Raw genomic sequence first — 26989 nt, forward strand, 5'->3', positions numbered from 1 at the left:
GCATCGAACAAAAAAACATTGGCAAAAGCTATTAAAAGCTATTTCCTCAGCAGTTTTATTAATGACTGACACATTCTTTTTTTGGAACTCCAAAATAACTTCTGCGTTTATTTATTTTAATGTATCTATGTTGTCTTTCCTGAAATGAGTTTTATAAATTCACTGGGAATTACATAACTTATTATTTTGTAATGCATTTTTTTGTAATAAATAAATATAACAAAAAAATTATAATTCTTTTCCACATCTCTGTTCCGTTATTTGAGGTGCTGTCCAGTTATTGGAGGCTGTCGGTTTGTGCCTCGGTGTTGGTAGGCAAGTCCGGAGATGTCACTTTGGATAACAGCAGAATCCAAAAAATCTGCTTCTCCGAGTGCAGTCTTCTTCATATACTCGTATCCTCACTAACCATGGACCAAATTACATTCAATAATTTGCTTCAAATTCAGCCTTAATAAGTTTCGTCAAGAATATGAACCTAAAAAGCCCCGGACGGAGCTATTCGAGAACAATTTGAAGTCGCGGCGAATACAAATATTTGAAAAATGTCAAAACCTACTTTTTGAATGACATGTCCCATTCCTTGTCTCATCAAATTTAAAAATAAACGTAAGCCGTTATAACTGCGTTAAAAACACAAAAACAGAATTATAATAGTTCATTATGCACCACTTTGCACACAAATCAATTCAAAAGTGTGTCATACAAGATGGCTGCTAGGCAATTTTCCCTCACCCTAGATTTGGCTTCAATGCCGTTCACACAAAATCGCACTAATGATCTTTTCAAGGTTTTTTAGGTCCATGGTCTAGTGAGGAGGGTTATGTCCAAAACTAAATTAAATAAATAATTTTGTATACTCGTCTATTTGATCAAATTAATCGGCATATTTCAAAACCAATGGTTTCTTCGTCAAATAAATAAATGACTCCACGAAGCCAATTGCGATTTTTCCAATTATTGAGGAATTCTTAATTATGGAGAACTTCTCATACGTAATTCTTATTACAGCCTGGCCCCAACGCCGATTACATTTTGAACGTCGGAACCCGTATGTATGTGGACAAGTCGATCGCGGTCAAGCAGAAATATTCTTCCATTCTCGAAGACACCTTCCTGACCGAGATCAAGAAGATGGATAAAGACAAACCCGCGGTAGCAGTGCTGGACGCCAACCTGTGGATTAGGGAGATCACTCGAGGAAACATCAATCAACTTCTTACTGATGGTAAGTTCAAATCCACCATTTCAAAGGGTTTCATTCTTAGAATTAAAATAGTTCCACGCGTACTTCGGTCGTGTAATGGTACTTATACATTTGCGATCTTAAACGCGAACCGAGCCACGAATTGCAGGAAAGGAATGAAGCAACTGCAAGCTGCCTTTCGCGCCATTTGCGGTTGTTTCGTTCCTTTCCCATAAGTTGAGGTTTAGTTCGGCAGTTCGGTTCGCGTACTCATACGTACATAAGGTACTTAATAACATATGGGTGAATAAATGGAGAGCTGTAGTGCTACGCGATTCGCTATGTGCTGCGTAAGAAGACCATCGGTTCAGCTCGTCAGCGCTACGTCGTCTATTTCCAGCCTTATTGTCACAGAAAACTTAAGTGGAGGTGCGGAAACTGGATTTACGAAACGATAACTCATCGTCACTTATGCATGGTCACTGAGTGCTTGTGATACACTCAGCTTATTTTCCGCCCTGATACCGGGATATGTGTCGTTTTTCTACAAGTTGTTTACAGTTTTCTGTTTGTTGTAGAGTTTTACAAATGATATGTTTTTTATAAAACGTGTCACTTTTGCAAACACCACCAAATTCAGAAATGAGCAACACAATACCCAGCCCAAAAGCGCACAAGCGAAACCCTGAACTTAAACGTTGAAGTTTTATAAACACTCACTAATAATATTTATTTATTTAACAATATTCTCCCCTCTTCGTAATCATTCACCTTAAGTCCTAAGGCCTTCTTATCTTGCTCCTCTCTTTTTCCATCAAGTCAGTACTTTCAGTTGATTGTGATTTTTGAAGACATGTCGGGAGGCTTTCTTTTCACACTCTACGTGTATTACAAAAAGGAAAAGAAAGAGAAATAAACACATATTATATATTTTTTCGTAGGAAGTTTTTATTTGATTTAATACATATTATATATATTTTATATTTTAATCAACACCGCATTTAAGAATGTTTTTTACAATTATATGTTCCAAATGAAAAACTAGATGCTTCGTCACGTATATCGTTGTTTGTAAATAAGTTACACCTATAATGATATTAAGCATTTCCCTTCGTTAGCCATTAATAAATAAATTATTAGGCAGTAGAAATTCCTGGGTTTAGTCCTAAAGCAAGCAATACTTAATATGTACCCTAAGTTGTAATGATTCTCAGTTTTCCAATACCGTTGTTTTTGTTTTTTTAAATTAAAGCTGTCTTTTTGTGCTTTGAGAGACGGCAAAATGACGCGAGAAAGACAAAAAAACATGTAACGTAATAATGGCAAGTCTTGGGGAAATCCTATCTACTTCATAACAGCTGAGGTCAACAAGATAAGACGGCAGTTACTTGGCCGTTAATGGTTGAGCACTAGATATTACGGACTAATAATGAACATAATAATGTATTGTACACACATCAATATTGTATAGGTAGTGTGACATTTACGTGTTATTTGTGCAAACGCATCAACATCTTTGTGCAATATGTAAAACACCTTTAAAAATAAATTACAGGCGATATCAAGGAATACATTTTAAAGGAAGTAGAAAAGAGATTAGGAAAACAAGAAACGCTAACATTCATTAAATAAATAATTCAATTTTTATTGGAATAATTTTTTAACCTTTTACCAATGTAGTAATCACAGAAGAAGATAATATTCATAAATCTGAATGAAACATGAAAGAGAACAAGACACAGAAAAATAAAAAGGTAACGGTGTGACTATGCCTTGATAGAATATGCATCAGGATTCTTTATACCTCTACAGGGAAAGGAGTTGACAAAATCAATGTCGGCAGCCAGGAAAATATCATATAAATAGGAAACCTTCATAAAAAGCAGTAAATTAATCAGATTCCGTATTAAAACCAAACACTTATCTTTAAAATATCCATTTTTCAAAGTTTTTTTTTTAACAACATTTATATTTAACATTTGTATAACTCCCATCAAAAATAGGAACCGAAATATTGTGACGTCATATTATTTCCTAAATATATTCACCAACGAAAAACTCTGAGAGTCTATGGAATAAACTTTCAGAGTTTTTCATTGTGGTATAGTATAATAAGTAGGCTCCGAATGAGAATTTTACTGTCTATATATTGGCATGTCTATGGTTTTTTAGGACCAATTGGTTTCATACAAAAAGCCCGAAGATATCGATCTATTGTGTGGTTTATTTATGGGCGAACTTATTGCCAGTGAAGGTATTTTTTCCAAACAACCCAGGCTACAAACCTCTTTTAATTTTTGTGGTAGTTGTTTGTTTTGTTGGAAATAATTGCCTGCATGATCAAACTGCAGACAAAGGCAGAACAAATCATTATTTACTATGCCAAATGGTTCCTATGAAAAAAAGCCTTTGTTCGTTTTATGTACCTACCTAGCTGCTGATCATACAACCAAATCTGTGAAAAAACATAAAACATGTAACCTCTCCATTGCTATTAATGACGTAAAACTTTAATGTTGAGAGTGTCGATTTTGGGCTCCGGTCAAAGTCGGGCTTATAAACTTATTCCGAGAAATTGTTATCTCAAAAGGATGTCTTGTCTTATTCTAAATTTGCGTCAAGGTAATCTTCGAAATTTTGAACCAAGTTGGTCCACGGACCAAATAATAAAAACTCAACTTGAAAAATACACAGATATAAAAAAAACTTTGTACACTTGTATTCAAGAATCATATTTTTAATTGTGTGAATTTCCCAAGATTCCAAGTATAAAGGATGTTTTAAATGCATTGATAGCAAACGATCATATACGAGTACCTTTTACCTACTAGTAAATGTGCGTATGGGAAATTCACTAACATTTTACATTTTTCATATTTCCAGGTGACTTGACCAATATCGTGATTCTGATGCTGTCATCCCTATACTTCAAAGGCAGCTGGATCAACCAGTTCCAGACCAACGACACCAAAACCGGAATCTTCTACCTCAACGGGGAGGATACGGTGGCGGTGCCGATGATGACCCAAATCGAGAAATTTGGCTACTCAGACTCCAGAGATCTTGAGGCAAAGATCTTGAAGATGCCATTCAGGGTAATTTTTTGCTTTACCCAACTTTTTGTTTTTCTACAAGGTTTTTGAAGGCATCTAGAAGCATGTAGAGGCATTACGAAATCAGTGCTGGGAGTCCCAAAAGGGGTGAGGGTTTCCCAATAATATAGAGATTCAGAAATCCCCGTCTTGTTGGGGGTTGCTAAACATTGATAATCGCAAACTGGTCACGTGCGGTTGGAGCTCCGGAAACTGGAAGGCTTCACCTCCGGAGGTATTGTGTAATCCGTGGCCGGACCTCGGGACATATTGTGCGAATGAAGACAGCACCTCTAGATACATTGTGCGCTTCCAAATACATTGGGCGATCGACAGCTGAACCACTAGAGATATTGAGAAATCGATGGCTGCACTTCCAGAAATATTGTGCAATGGAAGACTGAACTCCCATCAGGCATTGTGCAGTCACAAACGGAATATCTGAAATGAGAGAGTTCGAGCTATGTATCATAGAGGTTATTTACCTTACAGAGTTAATATAGTTAATCTACCACCATAACACGAGCATGTGCCTAGCTTGGTGGTTTTAACACACCTAAAAACTGTAAAAAGCAATAAAAACACTGAATAAAGAAAGAAAAAAAGTTCTCCAAGAGATGTCTCTAGTATATAGGTTCACCCCTTAAGTTCAAAAGCGAGGTGTGCTAGCAGTTAGATATCTAGACTCTTGCCTATCGCTACACTCTTACATTCGTTCCCAGTTTTTAGTCTAAAGACAAAGAGTTCTATTTTGAAGAAGGCGTTATTATTTTACATTACCAAAAAACTGATGTCACCGCTAGGATCCCTAGGAAATTATGAAAACGTTTACATAAAGAACCACGATAGAAACATTAATGACACATGTTCTTTACTCGATTTGTCCCTGCTTCCATTATTATTCCACTGATTTAGTTCAATGTTTTTGCAAATATTCTACATTTCTAATATGTTGAGAAAACTGTTCACCGATCATTGATCCTTTACCTTTTCTACAGGGTGAAGGACTCTCCATGACCATCGTGCTTCCCAACAGCATCAAGGGACTGCGTAAGATGATGCGCCACCTAACAGCTAGCGACATCAACCGCGAGATGATGCTCCTTCGTAATGTCAACGTGAGGGTCTCCATCCCCCGATTCAAGTACTCCTTCAAGTCACAGTTGATTCCAGTTTTGAGAGAGGTAATTTCTTTAAACTTATCTGCACGTGCAATTTAATGATTTGTTTAAATTCAACTAGTGGATGGATCCCCCGCAATGCTTCGCTATTGCTAATGTCTTTATCGGGCACCTCCAACTTCTTTCACCATTCGCTATTGTATACCACAATGATCTTGTTAAAAAAACTACATTACATAGACTTTTATTCGAATCCGTATCTCATTACGTTACGTATTCCTCGGGCGTCCCATACTTCTTCTACCATTTAAACATCTTTAAACACTCCTGGAACTTTTTTGTTGTTTGTTTTTGGGGTGTTATGCCGTGTTGCGCTAACTCCTTCTTTAGCCGACGTATCGGACAGCGTTGCATTGTCCATCATCAGGGCAGATCCGGTAGATCCGAAGATGTGAAGATGTGGATCTACCGGATCTGCCCTGATGATGGACACTGCAACGCTGTCCGAAACGTCGGCTAAAGAAGGAGTTAGTGCAACACGGCATAACACCCCAAAAACAAACAACAAAAATGCTTTTGGCCGTGAGAATCTAAAAACTTACCACTCCTGGCACTAATAACAACAAACTTTTCAGCAATATCGTTCGACTACTTTTCGAGTTTTGCGAGGTGAATTTTTATGTATTAAGATTAGAAACCACTTAGAATTTAACTCAACCATTTGGAATGCATTTTATAATATAACACTTTGTCCTGCCTTTTGGGTGAACTAAACTGCTAATATTACAAAAATGGCATTATTGTTGTTGTAGCTGAAAACTATTTTATTTTTTCGAAAATTAGATTATTTGTACGAAGATTTTCAGGATATTTCAGTTTGGCCGTGCGGATTTCCTTATATTTTGATATATATATAGAATTATAGACACATTTCCGTGTAGTAGCGATCGGTAGTAACTTAAAAATTCAAAACTTCAGAGTTCAAAATAATTTGTTTGTAAAATAATTACTTGTATTTTATATCGCATCTGTAAAGCTGTATCTCACTTATCACAAAGCTGGGCTTTTCTGATAGATTCGTAGTACAGGTATGTAGAAATTTTGGTGACACGCATTCAAAGTTACATATATACAAGAATTTTGGTTAAAAATAAGATCTCGCTTTCGTCAATCTGCCGAACGTCCCTGACAGTCCTTTAGTCGCGTGCTAGTGGTCCATTCCACTGCTTCAGTTGCGTGTGCACAAGCCGATTATTTCTGACACGCGGCAATTTAAATTATATTGACACGCTTCAGTAAATATATTTATAATTCCTGTCTCACAAAATATAACGGCTTTATTGTTTGTTATTTCTGGTATAGATGGGCATCACCGATCTATTCGAGACATCAGCCTCCCTACCAGGGATTGCCCAGGGCGTAGGTCCGGAGAACATGTTCTCAGTAAACAATATCCTGCAGAAAGCTGGCATCGAAGTCAACGAGCAGGGAACTACAGCCTACGCCGCCACTGGTGAGTACCATGGGGAATTCAATACGGCTATCATTTTTTGAGGTTTCATACCTAGATAATATCATTAACTTAATAAATATAATATACATATATCGAGGATTTACGTAAAATTTAGTCATTTGATTTTTATAGTTATATAATTTAGAATTTGTCATTAATTTGACAAGATTCCAACTGCAATACCTTGGTTATATCGAGAGCGACACAAAACACAAGGTTTCCCAAACAATAGTCACGCACCATAAATCTTCGAATTGTGGAACTGATATAGTTCCCCTTGGTTATTCCATCTGCAATTTAAGGGTAAAGACTGCGTTGTATATTTCTTACCTTTGATGAAGAGGGCACCAAAAGAAGTGAAAAGCAAGAATGTCATCTTTTTTCCTAATCGCATGATGTAAATTACAACAACAACCCGAAGATTGATTTAAATATTAGTCAAATGCGTAATAATTAGAAGATACTACTTTGTTCCTGTTTCTCTCTAACAACCAACAACAACCCTGGGACTTTAATTTTAGCCAATTACTTAATAATTAAAAAAAATAAATGAGTATGTACAATAAAACGCAATCATATCAATGGTTTGTTCCCGTTTCTCAACAGCCGTAACCCTGGTCAACAAATTCGGAGTGGACGAGGAACAGCCCGAGGAATTCATCGCCAACAAACCCTTCCTGTTCTTCATCGAGGACGATAATACCAAGCAGGTCCTATTTAGTGGCACCGTCAATGACCCCACCCTGACCATCGGAGAGCTGGAGAAGGAAGGTGAGAGACAGAGACTGTTGATCTGTGAAGTGAACAATTCTCACCTATTTGTTCCTTAAGGCAACATTCTCAGTAGACTCTTTTATAGACTGGAAGCAAGAGACTTAACTTTTGATCTGGGAAGCCCAATTCTCACCTCTTTGTTCCTTAAGGCAACATTTTCAGTAGACTCTTTTAGAGACAGAAAGCAAGATACTCAACTTTTGATCTGAGAAGTCCTATTCATGTTCCGGAAAGAAACATCTCAGTTTTAGGGACTGGAAGAAAGAGACTCAAACATTTGACCTCGGAGGACCAATTCTCAGCTATTAGTTCCGTACATTCAAATTTTAAACTCTTTGGTTTAGTCAATTGAGACAAAACCTCTTGTTGTATATTATCCACTTCTTTATTTTATCAATGTTACAATTTATTATACTTATTAAGACGAAATATTAAACGCTTCGGGAAATGGGTTTTTTTCCATTTGTCAGGAGATCTTTTTTTTGCAATGTCACGTTTTTAGTGAAATCAGTGGGTTTTTTAAACTGGAAAAAAAATCTTTTAAAGAATGCAGTTGCAATTTATGATTCCAATCAGATTCCTTTTGTATTTTTCCCCTCATGTGTATTTATACATACTATACTTATTTTATCCTTACCACCCGATTCGATTGGAATTTTTTTTTGAAATCTGATACGTCGTTGTATTGTTTTATTTAATTATTTTATATTTGTATTTTTTACAACGAATATACAATGTTTACATGTCATACAGTATTATAGTGTAAACAAAAACATAGCCTTTCCTCGCCATAAAGAGACAAGGGTCTTGTGTTTGGTTTGTACAAAATCATAGGCGAAAGTAATTAATTAAATATTGAAAATAACAACAAAAGATGTCAGAAAAACTCAAGATTTATCATAAAATTTATTTATTTTTATTATAATTAATTCATGTGTTTATTATTAATTATTCGAATTGAAATTAATGTTATGTTAATTTAAGCGAAAAAAAGACACTGTAAACCAACATGTCATATACATTTTTACTCCAAATAACCCCAGGAAGCTTTAGGAAGAAAGTCTGTAAGGTGCGTCTTTTAACATTCTATAGATGACGCCAAAGAAATCATCAAAATAATTATTATTAGATATCAGAAATATTATTAGTAGGTACACGTGACCGGCAGATGTAATAATACTCGTAGTTATGATAATAAAGTAATTATTCATGTTTCGGTCATTATCTGAATGTCGGGCAAAACCCCTACTTCATGAATAATTTCTCATTGGCTTGAATACTTATTATATTACATTTTATATTATCCTTAGAAGTAATAATTGTTGTTTTTAATTATACAGCATATTAAACCGCAGGTTCATTATCTCCGCGTTCGATATAAGCCATAATAACTTCAATGTATTTATTTTATCTATATACATTTATCTTTGAAATTTTCTTATTTTTTTCCTTGCTGGTGTAAAATTTGTATAAAATTGCTGTAGTTTTAGTTCTGGTGCTGGTAAATTATCATGTATTCATTGTTGTTTATTTCATTAGATGCAAAACAATATTTCTGTTTTTAAATCACAGTAGAATGGATTTGTTTGTATTTATTTGAAAGTAATTTGTGTAGTAATAAAGGTGTTTTAAAATGGGTTATTATCACCGAAATTTGCACATAATATGTATTTCAATGTAACGGGTGAAAAGTAACAAAATAATATTCTTATTATATATCTTTTCGAGCACAAGGCAATGCAGAAATCATTTTTAAATGTTTTGGTAAATTGTACAAAATACGTACATAATTGTCTCTAAGATTGAAAAGAAATACGATTTGGTTGCAGGTGATCAAATTTTTGTTTTAATCATTCAGTGCCGTATATTACAAAAGTATATGTTATAAAGGCATATTACAAGTTTTTATTTTAACCGTTTGGTGCCGTATATTACACGCCAATCGATTTTAGTTGCACAGGTCCAAATGTGTGTGTCACACACTACAAATGCCTTTCGTACTTTGAACAAATTAAAGACCGTTATGAAACCGAAAACGAAGGGTATTTATGAAACCTGTATGTGAATTTGCCGTTTTTTCTCCAGCATCCGTTGGATCTCGTTTCGGGGACCCAGAACCCTTTCCTAGTAAACAACCTGCAGATATTCAGCCTATTTACACCAGGCCCAGTGATGTACCACAGGGGGTGATTCTTCCCACAACGTATCGGCCAGCAGTGAAGACCGCCAGGGTCCCGGTAATCCCTAGTGCCAGGGCAACCTACCCCTATCGTCAAGAATACCAACGACGAAACTAAGAGATGCTGTCTGAGAATGCGAAAGTTGGTAAATGTTACTTTTGAAACGCTTTTAGCTTCATCTTCTACATCATGGAATCGGATGAAAAAGAAAATATTTGTGCCGAATTTACAAAATAAGCACCATTTTCCATTATTATAGAGAACGTTTTTTGTTGATAAAAATTATAATGATTCTTAAAAATGCAAAAATCAGTCATTTTAAATACATGTAGGATAACGAAAGATTTTTTAAATTTTTATGTTGAGGGATCAGTAGGATTTATAGGTCCTGTTAGGAGTTCCCTCTGCCGAACCCTCTGATATGAAAATATCTGGAGTGGGTGAATTATTTTCCCATTTGATCTCTGGTGAGTTGACGTGTTGTTCTTGTATTGTTTTGTATTTATTTTGCTTATATAATGCACTTGCATAATTTTGATTGAATAGATGATCATTTGTGGAAAAGTGTGTGGAAGGGTTTAGTTTTTCCTATGGGGAAGATTTAACCCGGACATAAAATCGGAAAAGATATAAATAACTAATTGGAATAAAATAATTATATATTAATATTTATTACCAAAAGTATTACAAGAAAGATTAAAAAAAACTTCAAAGTAGTAAATTAGTTGAAGGTGTACTTTATTCGGGAAGTCAGAATCAGTTTTGGTTTCAGTACCTATTGAGTATACAGATTTGTCAAATCTTAATAATCGGTTAGTACCGAAATGATTTAAAACAAATCACAAAAAGAATGCAAACACATATCGTACCCGAATAAGAGTTAGTAAAATGATTTGAGGCTTGTTTGGCACGTCAATGCCTATGTTTGGCTTGATTTTCATAACCATAATTTTGAATGAGGCCGTTTCCGTCATAGGAAAAGCAATATTTCTTCTATTGGCACAAATATTTTTCTTTTCTATCTATCAACAATTCAGCATGCACATTCGCTTTATATCTTTGGAAATTTGTTTAATTTTCACCGAGTTTTGCAACGTTTTGGTTGGGTATTTATCGTTTCATCATCATATTACGCCTCGATGGATTCTGACGGATTGGATGGTCCTGCAAGGTAGGTAGCAACACATGAATGTTCATCGAAATACCTGTTACTATTACTATCAATTATCACCTGTGTTTAAACTTTACATTTTTGTCGCATGAGAACCTTAGTGTGATTTGTATAATATTATTTTCTAACATTTCTTCTATGTTCTTACTTACGTAGATCAGTTTGGTTGATCTTGTATTTTTCGCTTTATTTATTACTTAATGCTTGGAGCTTATAGTCGGTAGATGGTGCAAATAATTCTATTTTTAATATACTATATTATTATTGGCATTCATATTAATGTCGTGCTTTTTAATTGAAATGTAAAAATTTCTGCTACATCGGATTCTAATTGATAAGTTTTTAATAAAATATTTATCACGTTGAGTACAGGGTGCGGCAAAACAGACAGTGAAGTTTTGAAGGGCTATAAACGGTGTAACTCACAGAAATGAGGTTTATTTTATTTTATTCGTTACATCATGCCGTTATTTGCATTAAGTCCAGAAGATGACGTCAGAAAGATGAAGGCCCACAGGAGCGATACATTGATGAAGGCGATTTCTGTTTTCGGCCGCTTTTTGGCACATCTCAAAGGGTTAAGCGGCGTTTTCCACTTAATTCGATCCTTTAGTTCTTTCAAGGTTTGAGGCCAATGTTTACAAACATTTTCCTTCAGGTAGCACCACAGCAAGGCTCGCTGAATGGTGACAGAAGAACGGCCACTTTCATGAAACGTGCGGACGGCGAAGCCCCAGTTTTGTCCGCACCAAACTAAAAAAAGAAAACGCACGACCCTCCCGACACAATGAGACCCCTCCCAAGTTCCTTCCCCCACCACAGGGGATGTACCGTCTATTCAAAACGGCACTGTCTGTTTTGCTACATATTGTATAAATAGCACAAGTCACTAAATCGAAAAGGCATTTGCGATGTTTTAGCTGTCATCGGTGGAACTGGATTTTAACGAAACTATTATATTATTACAATGCCTAATTATTCTGCGGTTGTTTTATGTTGAGATAATAATCGGGAAGCTTTAATTTCATTGTTCAATTTACACAACATATGGTACTACATGCGGTGCCTTCGATGAACTACTTGAGGATCTGCGCTTGATAGAATTTAATTATTTTTTCTGATGCTTTATTCTTTTTGACCTTTGTGGTGAAAAATTCCAAATTTTCTGGCTAACACAGAATGACTAACTGTGCAGGAAGTTGATGAACGATAAAACACAACCATATGACAAGTTATACAAATGGATTTTAACCTGGCATCTGACAACATGAATGTGACATGCTCTAGCGAATTGTGTTTATAATATACACGGAGAATAATGAGTATTACTAATTTTTTAAACCCGATTAAAAATGAGATTGCAGGCGGTTTACTATTAAACTTTTAGTAGGCAAACCTACCCAAAAAAAACTACCTTAAAAAACTGTTTTAAAACTACCCTAACTCTAGCCTGTTCATCACTTCATATATTGTTCGTATTTTTAGTAATTTGCATTATTTTCACCATTACAAATTTGGGTCCAAGTCGTTCGTGTAAGTCATCTAATTTTTATTAAAATTTGAGTTTTCAAAACTACATTAAATTTTAAATTAAAATAACATTCATTCTTTTAAAATTTTGTAATAAAAATAATAATAGAACAAAAGAGATTAACCGTCCAGTATTTTATTGAAATTATGACGTAGTTTCCGTATAAACTTCATATTATGTACAGAAAAACATTACAATTAAAGAAAATCATAAAGCGGAGTTGCTAGATAAAGAAAACTTAAAAAAAATGCAGATTAAAAGTATATCGATAGATAGTGTAAAATTAAACTATTTACCATAAACATAATAATGAAAGAAAATAACTTTAAGATCTTAGAGGTTGAGGGTTCGTAATAAACAATTTGATTTAATTGTTTCCAGTATACATATTGTGGATTGACCTTAAGAAAAATGGAAAATATCGGCATCTGAAAGATCTTTTTGTATTTTGTGCACGTCCTTCTGAAAAATTAATGTTGTGTGTAGTTAGTACGTAAATATGTTTTCCAATTATATTATGAACAATTACAACAATTGTTATCAACCTCGGGTTTAATTTAGACATACATTTAATATAACTAGATTATATAATCTACAAAAGTAAAGATCCCGTAATATATTTGAGGTCAGTTAATAAATTGATTGCAGTAGTAATATTTTTGAGGTCAGTTAATAAATTGATTGCGGTAGTTCATTTTATGAAAAATAAAGCAGATTTCTTATTGCAACAATTTCACACGGAAAAAAATGAGTATTGCTATTTTATTAAAAATCTCTTTAAATGATTGGTTATCCGCTTAAAAACGGAATTGAAGGCCGTTTCCTAGTAAATTTCTAGTATATCAGAACAGGTGTCCATAAACCTGCATATGCCGTGATAATATACAATGTACATGTGAAAATAGATTAGTATTTTACTAAAAGTTTATCAGGAAACCTATCAATTCATTCGTTAAGGGCCCGGAATCCCGTTTTATGTGGAATATGAATAATATGAAAAGAATATTAATAAATTAGCAATACTAATTTTTCTTCGTTCAATAAGTTTACGAAATCGACATAAAAATTCATAATATGAAACAAAAAAAAACAGTCAAAGCGATAGGTAAACAGTAAATCATTATTTTTTGTAGATGTTTTTAATATTTTCAGAAATGCAACCACCAAAACTTCTAGATAGCTCAATAGAAACTGCTGGTTAATTACCTATCTAGGATGCCATTATGCAGAGTTTATCCACAGCCAATATTTTCCATAGATTATTCGTATTTTTCCAATGTTGTACCGATAAGTATTTCTTAAAAGTTAAATACTATAGCGTGACAAAAAAATAACTGCGCTCGGTGTACTAATCAAGCTAACTAAGCAAATAAACTTTATTTACATAGAGTCTACGTACTATCATTGCATTCTAGTGCGAAGTCACGTCAATAGTCAACCAATGACATTCGAATACCAGTAGACGCGCTGTTTTCTAACAACATTTTATAGAGTCTACTTACTAGCATTGTATTCTAATGCGAAGTCACGTCAATCGTCAACCAATGACATTCGAATACAAGTAGACGCGCTGTTTTCGAACAACATTTTATAGAGTCTACTTACTAGCATTGTATTCTAATGCGAAGTCACATCAATCGTCAAACAATTACTTTGCAATACAAGTAGACACCTTATTGTCTTACAAAATTAACCATAATGTGGCAAGTAACAAACACTCTTACGTTTCCAGAATATTCTTATTTCAAAAGTTTTTCATATATAACAAAAATATACATTCAAAGAACATGTGTGAAGAATGAAATAGATACAGAACCGGGCAGCGTTTTCGTACTTTTGCATTTTACATCACGGGTGTGATTGAGATGACAAGATACGCTTACTCGCTTACACTAAGACGAATATTAATAATATAAGTTGCCAAGTTTTCTATCTCACTTTATTTTATTTCGACACCGTAAGAATACCGTTTTCTGGAATCTAAAAGCCTTTTGAATAGTTGTATTGTATTTTAAGTTATTTGTGAGAATTTATGAATGGAAAGAAACTCCATGACAACTGTTTTTTTGCCCGTGAAGGATTTTTGTAACTTTCAAGGGCACATGAAGGCACCTTTTCACAAAAAATACATTCAATAGTTATATAATAGTTACAGCTTATCTGAAGATCGAACTTATGTGCAAAATGCAGTAAACTTTAAGTATGTCCACTGGACCTAGTTCAGTGAAACAACTCACGTTGTCCCGGTAACCTATCTTCACTGATAATTCACATAAGCCACTCACGATGTTTGAAGCTGAAGAAGCTATGTATATGTGTCTAAATGACAAATGATAGAGGAAGGAGACGAGGAAGAGTCAGGTTCGGAAATACCTGGATTTTCAGATCACGATTAAGAATTGTGGTCTCTTATCGAGACGATACTCAGCGAATCTACCAATGCTGTGCTGTAATGCGTCTTTCTTTTCTGCATCGTATTGACGTAAATCACGTTCTGGTCGTATTAATAAAAACTGGGTAGAATTCTGCGGTTACACTTTACAAATGCGGACTAAGGTCAACCCGACAGAACCGGGCATCCTTGCGAAGAGGTCATTCGATGACCTCTGGATGTGCACATTAGCGGAAGGTCTTCAAAGGACCATTTGACGCCTGTGACTAGTATTTTGGATTTTCCCCGCAACACGTCATGCGCTCGTAATGTATTTTGAATAAATCGGGACAAAGCAGGTACTTCCGTTTTTCGAGGAAGCACTACAGGAAACAAATTATCACTGATTACTGATTACAGTAGGGAAAACCATCTTGTTGATCGGCCGTACTAAGTTACAAATAAATTACATTAATTAATTAATTACTAACGATTATGTTTATGTAATTTAGAATTTGGGTGAGCAATAGATTGCTGACATCATCCGTAGAGGGTTGACAATAGTTTCTTCTTCTAGCTTTTGCTCTTACATTAGATAAGTGTTTTATAGAGTGGACAACCGTTTTTCGGTATTATTGATATACTACCTATCTTTAATATAAAGCTATTTTCGTTAGCTTAATTATTCGTTTTTCACTTTTATTTTCACAGAGTACCTCAACGTCTTCAAAAAATATATATTTTTTTTAAAATTATTATTATGTGTAATTTTTTGGAGCTTCGTTTCGTTATTAACATTGAATCAATAAATATATTGAAATAAAAAATTAACAGAAAAAACCACAAACGTCGCTAAATCTTCATGATGGCTTGGCAAGTTTGTTCCACCCATAGTTAGTTTCGGAAGGATTTTTTCTATAGAAAATCATGCATCTCTCGTGATCGTTAAAATGTTATTAAATATTGCATTCAATCCCTTTTAATTTCCACTCCATTCCTTTTATAGTATTCAAATACAAGGACGCTTCAGTCACAAGCTATTTATTGCAGAGTTAGAAAATTTGAAGAGAAATAATGGTAACAGAAAACAATGTAATGGTAACATTTGAATCTACTAAATTGGCAAATGAATAAATTGGTTGCTATGGTAAAATTAAAGTTACATCTCTTGCTCATATTATATATACGTGTAAAATTAAACAAAAATTAATTTGGTATTTGCCGAACTCGAATGATATCTTGGCGAGTGCTAAAGCCAGTATCAGTAACACTTCAATTTTGAATTATGTTATCTTACCAGAACAATCATAAAATGTTCTATTATCGAACGAGATTCAAAGTTTATGCTATATTTGATTTTTTTGTTTTGTTTGTCTCTTGACGTGTGGTGCAAAGAATTCGATATCTTAAATACAAACTTCCAGACGTGAATCATATTTACATCCTATAACAAATGAAGATGGAATTGTCATCTACTGCCACGTAATTAAAAAAACTCATCGTGGTGCGTTTTTTCCGCCACAATTTTTTGAAGCATTTCAGGGAACTCCGCGATGTTTTTGGGATTTTACAACCGCAACCTCAAAATTCTTTACTTATTGTTCTCTAGTACTCAAACATTTAACCTCTTCAGAGCATTCACCTTTACAAAGAAATGTTTGTTTTCAAATAATGTTTGGCTTTTGATGTAATTTATTAAGTTATGCTGTGTTGTGGCCTATGATGAAAGGCAACCATTCAGAATTTAAATTTGTCTTGAAATTGTAATAGCGCTGTTTAGTGATCAAATATGAATAGCCAGTTACTTTTCAACCTTACCAGCAGTATAGTCTCATTTGCTCCGGACAGCTGGAAGCAGTTGGGACTCTTGCGCGGTATTGAGATATGGTGTAAGATGGAAAATGTCAAACTACATAATATTATATAATTTGAACGGTGAATTAAAAAATATTTTCTGCCCATAAACTGATTTACCAAAAGATTGTTATAAATAAGAGAAAAAAAACATTTACACCCCTATAATAAAACGATATTTGAGATCTAGAATAAAATTTGGGTATTTCACTTCCATTAAAAATAATTATCGATGTCACAGGTAGCTTTCTTACTTTGTCGAAATCCCAATGTGTAAATTAACCCGGGCCAGGTGAAATTCCCACAGCGGTAATTATTATTGTAGAGTGTTGGGTATTTTCATAAATTAACTGTCATAATATGTAAAGTAAACATACGTCGAGTAGTTGACAATTAACATTGGAAGCTTAAGCAACAGAAGTTTGTCAAGTATTTTGCCATTTAACACATGTGAATTCAAATTTATGAACAAATTAACACCTAGAATGTAAATATCGAGGTACCCACTTAATCAAAATTTTAGAGAAAACATGAACATTTTTTAAAACTAATTTGTGATAAAATTTGTGGTTTTAAATAAGGCACCTTTAAAATAATAGATGGCTTCTGGTGCGTGTTTTTTTGAGGGAAAAATTATTATCACAATGCGGTCATTGCTGTTATGTGCCTTAATTTTGCGGTATTGTTAAATTGCGTATTATAATACCTAGGCATTATATGATTGCTAAATACTATTCTATAGGCAAAGTAATAAGGCAGTTTTATGATGTCTCACAAGGATTGTCTTGATATGTTGTCAATCTCACAAGGCGACATAAGACTAATAACTGGGGTTTGCTCGACGCTCACATTTAAATTATTTCTGATGAACGTATTACTAAATTTATATTTAAGATTAATTTAAATAGGACCTTACCTATTACATTAACAGGAAGCACCAGATTAAATTATTTTAGAAGATGAATTAGTAACTTCTCGAAGGATCCTTCTAGGAACATTTGAGGTTTTAGTAATACGTTCATCAGAAATAATTTAAATATGCTCCACGGAAAGGTCGATTTTCTAGGCCTTCTAGGGCAAAGTCGACCGTAGGTCCATCTATTACACTGGGGCGCGCGTCCAATATCGTTTTTATACGACTTCGTCACTTATATCGTTAAGATCCAATTTAATTTTGAGATTTCACAGGGAAAATTCATCCGAAGGTCTGTCCAAACACCAGGGTCACGCGTCGCATTATTTTGTGCACGGCTGCTTCACTTACGTCGTTAAGATCCTGGCCTTATTTAAGGGTATTGTCTCGTCTAAGTGGATTTTTTTCAATTAATATCAAAACAAATGTGACCTGGGAAGTATACTAAAACAGTTTGCCTAAAATTAAAATTATATTTGAATTAAATTATAAATGTTCTACTTTCGGAAAGGCGCGTCAGCTACGGCAAAATGTTTTCAAAACATCCAGTAAAAAAATAAAGTTGGAAGGGGACAAAAATATTTTTGTTTTTCAAAAAAAAGCATTGTGATCGCAACCCAATGTTTTTATTTTGTAGTAGACCTGACTTAACATGAAATTTTTCAAACTTGATATATTATTTTTATATACTTTATATATAATCAACCACCACAACACGGGTATGTACCTAGCTTGGTTGTCTAAACATTGCTAATAACTGTAATAACCATTTCAATTAATAAAGAAAAATAAAAAATAATAATTATAAAAAAGGTTTGTCGGAGATCTCAAAATTACAATAATAATATTTCGTATTTTTACTCCTCAGTCTGGGACTAGAGACCCTTAGAGCTGCAGAATAAGAAAAAGGTATTACATATTTTATTTAGAAACTAGCTGACGTGAACCCGTCGTTTTACGATTTTTCTCTACTTTATATTATGTATTATTTATAATATGCTTGTATTACATATTTAAACGTTTCGGAAGAAATTCTCTAAATGATAGTGAAAACCCTCTAAAAATCCGTTGCCTAGTTTAAAAGAGCAAAGCGCACAGACAACGACTTTGTTTGATACTATTTAGAGATATATATTTTTCGGCATTTCTTAGCCCAACCGGTCGCTATACCTCTACTAATTTATTAAGCTAGAAGCAGTACAAGATCAAATTTTAATTAGATTATCTGTACTTAGAGGGGAGCCACAGACGAGTATTTCACGTAATCCAATACACACCTATTATCAACCAAATTACACAACCACACAATTTTAAAATTGTTTCTTTTTACGAAATCAATACGCTTATTTATCGATTATGAAACTGGCTTTAACACGTGCATCGAATATGACATGTGACCGAGAAAACATTGAATATGACATGTGACCGAGAAAACATAGAATATGACATGTGACCGAGAAAACATAGAATATGACATGTGACCGAGAAAACATAGAATATGACATGTGACCGAGAAAACATTGAATATGACATGTGACCGAGAAAACATAGAATATGACATGTGACCGAGAAAACATTGAATATGACATGTGACCGAGAAAACATAGAATATGACATGTGACCGAGAAAACATAGAATATGACATGTGACCGAGAAAACATTGAATATGACATGTGACCGAGAAAACATAGAATATGACATGTGACCGAGAAAACATTGAATATGACATGTGACGGCAAAAACATAGAATATGACATGTGACGGCAAAAACAAGATTTGATATCGTTAAACCCCGATTTATCTGTTGTTTATTTATTATGCAGTTAAGTAGGGTTTTGAAAAAGGTTTTTGAAAAGGTCGGTCAGCGGCTGAGTCGGTAACGCGTTTCGGTCCCACTCAGGCGGCGTGTATTCTATTCCTCGGCTGGATAAGTCCTCCATCACAGCACAAGTAACATTTTCCGCTTACTGTGGTAACAGTAGGAGATATTCAAATATTGTCAGGTTATTTGTAACCCGGGAATGTTTGTCTTTCTTAAAAAAAAAAGTCGTACATATTTTTCGTGCTATCTCAGAATAAGAATATAATATTTGACGCGAAAGTGAATGACAGAAAATCATGCGAAAAGCAACTTGAGTTGGTTCATGTCAACAATCGGAATAATAACATATAATAGTATTTTTGGTATGATTTATGAATGTGAATAAAGCAAAAATTAATCTTATGATTAGTCATAGTCATAATTAGTAATTACTAAGGACGGGTTTTACAGAATTTGAACAATTCATCAAATTTCAAAGTTGTGAAAATTTCCATTCTAAGTTCTGTTTTATTTCAGTTTTGAGAAATAACCGGTTCATAGTAAAATAACAACAGAACTTGAATGGAACTTTCACAGAACTTGAATTTTAACATTGAATTTTGAAGAATTGTTCATATTCTGCCAAACATCCCGTCCTAAGAATGCTGAACAATTTTTTAAATTTCAAAGTTAATTTTCAAGTTCTGTGAAAGTTATTTTCAAGTTCTGTTATTATTTCAGTACTTTAAAGTAACTGGTCTATAATGATATAATAACAGAACTTGAATAGTACATTCACAGAACCCGAAAATAAATGTTGAAATTTGATGAATTCTATGAAACAATTCATCCTTAGAGTCCTGAGGAATAATCACTGGAATTAAACTACTTCGTGACAAGGGGTTACAAAACTACAAGCTAGGTACAACTTATAATTGTTCAGAAATTGAGGAATCATCACTAGAATGTAACTACTTACGGGGTCTTAGGAGGTTATCTGGGATTTGGCAAAATAACCAGTTTTATCCAATTATCTACAAATCCGTGTTTAAGAAAAAAGCTGTTTGCAAATATATAAAAAAGATAATTGGTTTCAAGATCAATTTTATTGTTGAAGTGTCTTTTTTCGTAGCGTGTTGCATTTTTTTATGTATCGGCATTTTTTATTTGTGTCGAATTTAATTTTATGAGTCTGTATTGAAAATTGAATTTATTTTTTTACATCGTGCAACAGCAGACTGTTGGTTACGATAGTGGTGAGATCTGGCATCGTGAAATATTCAGGGATTCAATATTGTATTTCCGGACCCTTTTTCATTTCAACCGTGAGCTACGGAGACGTACAACATCAATAAAACTGTAATATAAGAAAATATTTTTGTTTCATATTTTTCATGTCAATGGGAAAAAGTTTTAAAAAATAACCTAGTCAGCTCGATGTAATGATCGTTCGTTAGTAATGTAACTAAATAATTAATTATAAATTAGTTGTAGGCTATTGTTTGACTTCTGATATTAAAATACCTGTATTGTATTTTAGAGTCACGTTTTAACCATATTTATCAACTCTTTGAATATTGATTTGGAGTCCGAGAAGTTGAAAATGAATTGAAATATTTTTTAATAAATTTGTCAAAATATGTTTTTGTTATTGTAGTATTACCACATATAAGGATAGGACAGGCTCTTATCATTTACTGCAGGATGTGTTTGTCATTTCTCTTCATTCCTTTGTTTTTTATTCACACCACAATAATATTTTTAAAAGGCTGCGTGTAGGTTCTGTGATCATTGATTAAAATCATTGCTAGCCATGCCGTACTTTGAACTAGTAGTCGAGCGAACAAAAACATCCGACGTTGTGGGTACAATCGACTGTCAACTAAGTCTTCAGTCCATTGCACTTGCATTTGCTTTCGCTTATAATTGAAATATTTAGTTTAATTGTTTAGATATTAGAAACAAGGAATATGGGCCATGAACCATTGAAGCCAACACAACAAACGCATAACTTTCATTGGTTCCGCCATATCCACGATGTTTGGTCGTAGCTCGGTGGGAGTCAACACGTTTCCATGCTGTGTCTTCTTTTTCTTTTATTATATGGAAACACTTACAGATAAATTATGTGCTAACGAGGAAAGGGTCGCAGAACATCTTCGTTTACTTTATGTAATATATTGGTTTCCTATTTATCATTGTTTGCACGTAACTCATCTTCTTGGAATACGATCGGAAATAGAGGAATGTCAAAACGAAAACTAACCAGGATAAATTCTTGTAAATAAAATGCTTCATATTGATTTCCAATCCACATAAATGGTTTGTTTATGTTCCGTCTGGCACTTTAAATATTATTACGTTCTATGTAATTAATTAGATTATTTTCTTCTTTATTACTCTTCGTAGGGTGGTCAAAAACATTATGAGATGAATAATATAGTGTCAAAATTATTAAGAATTATACCCTCTAATTTATTAGACATTTTTGCTGATGATAGGAAATATTTCAAAGTGATCTACGAAGACACAACTACAACTTTTTTGCTGATGATAGGAAATATGTCAAAGTGATCTAAGAAGACACAACTACTGCTTTTTTGATGATGATAGGAAATATGTCAAAGTGATCTAAGAAGACACAACTACAACCTTTTTTCTGATGATACGAAATATGTCAAAGTGATCTAAGAAGACACAACTACAGTTTTTTTCATAACTAAATCATAAATTATATCGGTTAATTGATGCATTAAATGTAATGTGTCTTCTTTTAAGTGTTGATATAATTTTTTTTTAATATCACCTACCTACCCACTTCTGGAAATGAAAAAATTGGCAAAAGAATTTATAATTAATTTCTCTGAAATGTACTCATAGTATTCCCTTGTCGATGCATTTTTGCTTGAGAGTTTAGTTCAACAGTTGAATGAAAGAATTATTAAGAAAATTAAACACTATTTTAAAAATCCAAAAATAGAACGTATACAGGTAAGTAGAAATTTAAGAGCAATAATTTTAACGGATCGGGTAAGTTCATTCGAGGTAAACTATGTTTTAATATTAAGTAGTTTGGGTTTTGTCAAGAAATAAATATAAGAACAAAGTTTAATTATAATCGAATTAAGTTGGTGCGGTTGGTAAAGCAAAAAAATGATTATAGTGCCGTAAATTAGCAATGATACCAAATGTCCGACAATTCCTTTACGAATTATGTAAATTTAAATTAATTTATTATTTTTGCTTTAAAAAGCTGGAATAGTTACTTTTTAAGGGAGTTATGACGATCATCTATGACTGGTTAATGGCTGAGTTGACAATTATTGTTTTTATTTTTTATTTAATTTTTTTTTTTAATTATTTCTTTTTTAAAGAGAGACAAACATTCCCGGGTTACGAATAACCTGACAATATTTGAAAATCTCCTACTACCACCACAGTAAGCTGAAAATGTTGCTTGTGTTGTGATGGAGGACTTAGCCAGCCGAGGAATTGAACACACAACGCCTGAGTGGGACCCAAACGCGATGTCAACTCGGCCACCGAGCGGTAATAAATGCATCTGTCTCTCACCTAGTCACGTCGTGGGTTCAATTCTTCTGCAACTAAGTCCTCAATTATTGCACAAGAAATATCTTCCGCTTATAATGATGGTAGTAGAAGTTTTTTTAAATAATGTCGATTTATTCATAATCGGCGAATATTCATTAAACGTTCTTAAAAAATATTTTCAAATTCAAACTTCGTAACCGAGTGGGATAACAAAAATTTGACTAATTTTATTTTTGTAATCAATTAAGTTAACAACAATTAAACCTTGGAACACTAATTTTGGTCTGGAAAACCCAAACATGCCCTAAATTTCAGGAAAAACCCAGTTTTTATTAATTAGTTCTGAAATAACCGAATTATTCATACAATACGTCACCCATGAATTCTCATTTCAATGAGAATATAGAGATTTAAAAATATAATTGTAATATTTTTATTAAATGCTTCTTACCAATTTGAAGCAAAAAAATCACCGGTTTATCTCCGATTAACACCCATAATTTCATCACAATGCTTTGGTTTATTTTCATAAACAATTATTTTTAAGGGATTGACAATGTGTTGTAATCATAACTTATTGAGCAGGTGAGATCTCCTATTTTGACTAAAAATGAATGTTTGACTTAGGAGGCCCTGAGGAAAATATTTTTTCTCGTGCCCTGTGACCCATGTCTTTTTTGGGGACGATTGGATCGATTATATAGAATTATCGATGAAAATTAGTTTGTTAGCGTCTTATGTTAATACTTATTGACTAAATGCAAAAAAATTGACACAATCGAAATATAAAATAAAATATCGAATGAACTTTACACATTTCGATTCTATCTGAAAATGTCGATATTTTTAATATCTATATCACTTAACATAATTAATAGCCTATACATTTCGGAATATTTTCAATCTGAACATGAAATCACAACAATAAAGTTTGTAGGTATAAATCAATAATAATTATTGATAACGTAGTAGTATATTTCATTTTATATTTATACACCTACTTTAAATTAATAGAAGTATGGTCATCGAATAAAGAATAACACAAGAAGTGCCCTGTGGACGTGTTTCGTGATCAAAATCTTTACCTAATCGAGGCTTAAATTTCCATACAAAACTGTCTTAAAATGATTACGAAATTCAAAATGGCGATATACAATAATTTCAGGAAAGTGTAATAGAGACAGATTTCGTGCTAAATGGTCTAGAACCAAAACGTTTAACAAAGTCAGTGGCACAATTGTTTTCCTTCAGATTTGTATTGAAGACACTTCTTTTTCTTCTTTATTCTATGAATGGGGACTATTTATTTTTACTGTGATAAATCTAATTTTGTGTGGAGTAAAGCAACCATAGTTGTGGCACGGTTGCGAGCCGAATGGTAAAATGTACTAACCATCAAAACGCCTAATAAACGAGAGTTAAGGTGGAAACACATTATTAAAACCCGACGCGACCCGATGAAACGCGATGCGTGTTGAGTCGAATCAAATGTATTGTTTTCTTATGACCAGAATCACACTATGAACATCCGACATGGCGTCGCGTCGGATGTTCATAGTGTGATTCTGGTCATAAGAAAACAATACATTTGATTCGACTCAACACGCATCGCGTTTCATCGGGTCGCGTCGGGTTTTAATAATGTGTTTCCACCTTTATGCGTTTGGTGTGTGTAAGCAGAATCAAAGACTAGATTCTCGAGGACGTAGATTCTAATTGCAGTAGTATGGATGAAGAATGTTGCCGACACTTTTGTGTGCGCGTTTCATACTAATAACGATGGCCCATCTCCCCAGTTTTAAATACATCTATTTGAATAAATTAATGCAAATCTTGAAAGTGGAAATTACCCCACTTACCGACATTCGATCGAGCTGAAACTCAGCATATGGACTCGTTGTCGATGACAATGCATTTTTTCAACTGTCAATCATGCATACACATGCTGACATATACGCATTTCTCTAAATAAATGTCGGTGCTATCCAATTGGTATTTGGCGAAGTTGTTAGCGCAGTTGCCTCGAGTCCTTGGAGAGGAAGGTTTAATCCTGAGTCAAATTTTTTTTTCTTATTTAAATTGGCTACTAGCCGGCCTAAGAGTTGGTGCAACTGCAAGGAGAAAAATGAGCATTGCTAATTTATTAAGAACCTCTTCATATTGTTGGTAATACGGTTAAAAATAGGGTTGAAAGCCGTTTCCTGATAAACTTTCAATTAATTCGTAATAATATCGAAACGTGTTCATGCACCTACGTTTCTCTTGATAATATCGATGGCATAGCGCACCCATGTGTTAGGTGCAATTAGAAAATTCAATTTATAAGATTACTACAGGTTAATTATAAGATGTAAAGCAACCAAATTAATGTGGTTATGACTGTGAAATAAGTAATATAATTTATCTACGAATCATCTAATTACAAATTAAGTAATCTTGATAAATGCTTTACAAAACACGAAATTGTTTTTACTTAAAACTGCACTTGACACATGTGTGCGCTAGGCCATCGATATATGTATAATGACGAAACGCGAAAATGTTTATGAACATGTGTAACATCTTGACATTGGTATTTTACTAAAAGGAAACCTATGAACTCATGCGGTAAGGGCCTGCAATCCCGTTTTTAACCGGATTGCGAATAATTTGAAGAGATTCTGAATAAATAAGCAATAATTTTTCTCCGTGTAAGTCGAAAATTTAAAATAGATTATAACAGTTAAAAATTTTGTATTGATTTTGCATTAGGTAGTAAATTACTGAGACCTTATTCATTTTGAATTTTTGTAGTTTGATATTAATTCAGGTGTTTTTTCCAGAAGTTACGAAGTTGCCAGTACCAGTTATTGTGGAGCCAAAGGAACAGAACGCTACGCTGGAAGTGAAGAATATCACAAGTGAACAAGAAAAGATTTAACCTTTTCGTACCGCCTATTTTATAATATGTTTTAATAATAAATAACTGTTAAAAAATCCGTGTTAGCGAGAAAGATATTCTTACAGAAATAAATTTAATTTTTTCACTTTTAATGTTGTTTTATTATTGAATAATTATGCAAAATAGGTAGGGTAAATCATTTTAAAGAGATCCTTGCTTGCTGGATCGGTAGAAAATAATTTAATTTAATAAATACATTTTTTTAACCAAACTAACTGAAGCTGAAAATTGAAACAATAAAAAATTAACCGGAAAAAAAACAAATTTTTTACAAAAATTTGTACATCTATGTAAAATGTAATAGATGTATTAAAAAACATTTTAACTTGCTAACAACTGAGACAAATCCCGATAAAGATGAAGGTATTTAAAAACATAACTATTATTATAACAAGAGCATTGTCGAATTCATAGGATAAAGAATAACATAAGGAGTACCTCGTGTGCGTGTTTCTTGATCCAAATATAAGCCCAATTTGGCCAATATTTCCGCACAAAATGTGTTTCATTATGATACGAAATTCAAATGGGATAGCGATATGCAATTTCGGGCAAGTGTAAGAGAGAGGAACCGCGTGCTAAATGGTAAGCTTTAGGGGAGACAGACCGCGTGCTAAATGGTAAGCTTTAGGAGAGACAGACTGAGTGTTAAATGGTAAGCTTTAGGAGAGACAGACCGAGTGCTAAATGGTAAGCTTTAGGAGAGACAGACTGAGTGTTAAATGGTAAGCTTTAGGAGAGACAGACCGAGTGCTAAATGGTAAACTTTAGGAGAGACAGACCGCATGCTAAATGGTAATCTTTAGGAGAGACAGACCGCATGCTAAATGGTAAGCTTTAGGAGAGACAGACCGCGTGCTAAATGGTAAGCTTTAGGAGAGACAGACCGCGTGCTAAATGGTAAGATTTAGGAGAGACAGACCGCGTGCTAAATGGTAAGCTTTAGGAGAGACAGACCGCGTGCTAAATGGTCTAGAAGCAAAGGTATT

At 33.7% G+C, this 26989-nt stretch overlaps 1 protein-coding gene across 3 annotated transcripts in view; it reads left to right on the forward strand.

The window, feature by feature from the left end:
* The window catches only part of LOC149417404 (serine protease inhibitor 27A-like), a 52095-nt gene extending 26003 nt beyond the window's left edge, over positions 1-26092 (forward strand). The window contains exons 4-10 of one of the 3 annotated variants that reach the window (XM_089640290.1): positions 1012-1228; positions 4070-4281; positions 5277-5462; positions 6762-6912; positions 7519-7683; positions 9772-10011; positions 25882-26092. In XM_089640290.1, coding sequence (XP_089496416.1) covers positions 1012-1228; positions 4070-4281; positions 5277-5462; positions 6762-6912; positions 7519-7683; positions 9772-9983 — 1143 coding nt within the window. In that variant the 3' untranslated portion in view covers positions 9984-10011; positions 25882-26092. The remainder of the gene's footprint in view (positions 1-1011; positions 1229-4069; positions 4282-5276; positions 5463-6761; positions 6913-7518; positions 7684-9771; positions 10012-25881) is intronic. The other 2 variants (XM_089640289.1, XM_089640291.1) reach the window with 2 other exon arrangements.
* The last annotated feature ends 897 nt before the right edge of the window (positions 26093-26989 follow it).

Source organism: Hesperophylax consimilis, chromosome 15 (assembly GCF_061612785.1).
Source record: "Hesperophylax consimilis isolate HC1 chromosome 15, BYU_Hcon_1.0, whole genome shotgun sequence".
In the NCBI taxonomy this organism is placed as follows: Eukaryota; Metazoa; Arthropoda; class Insecta; order Trichoptera; family Limnephilidae; genus Hesperophylax; species Hesperophylax consimilis.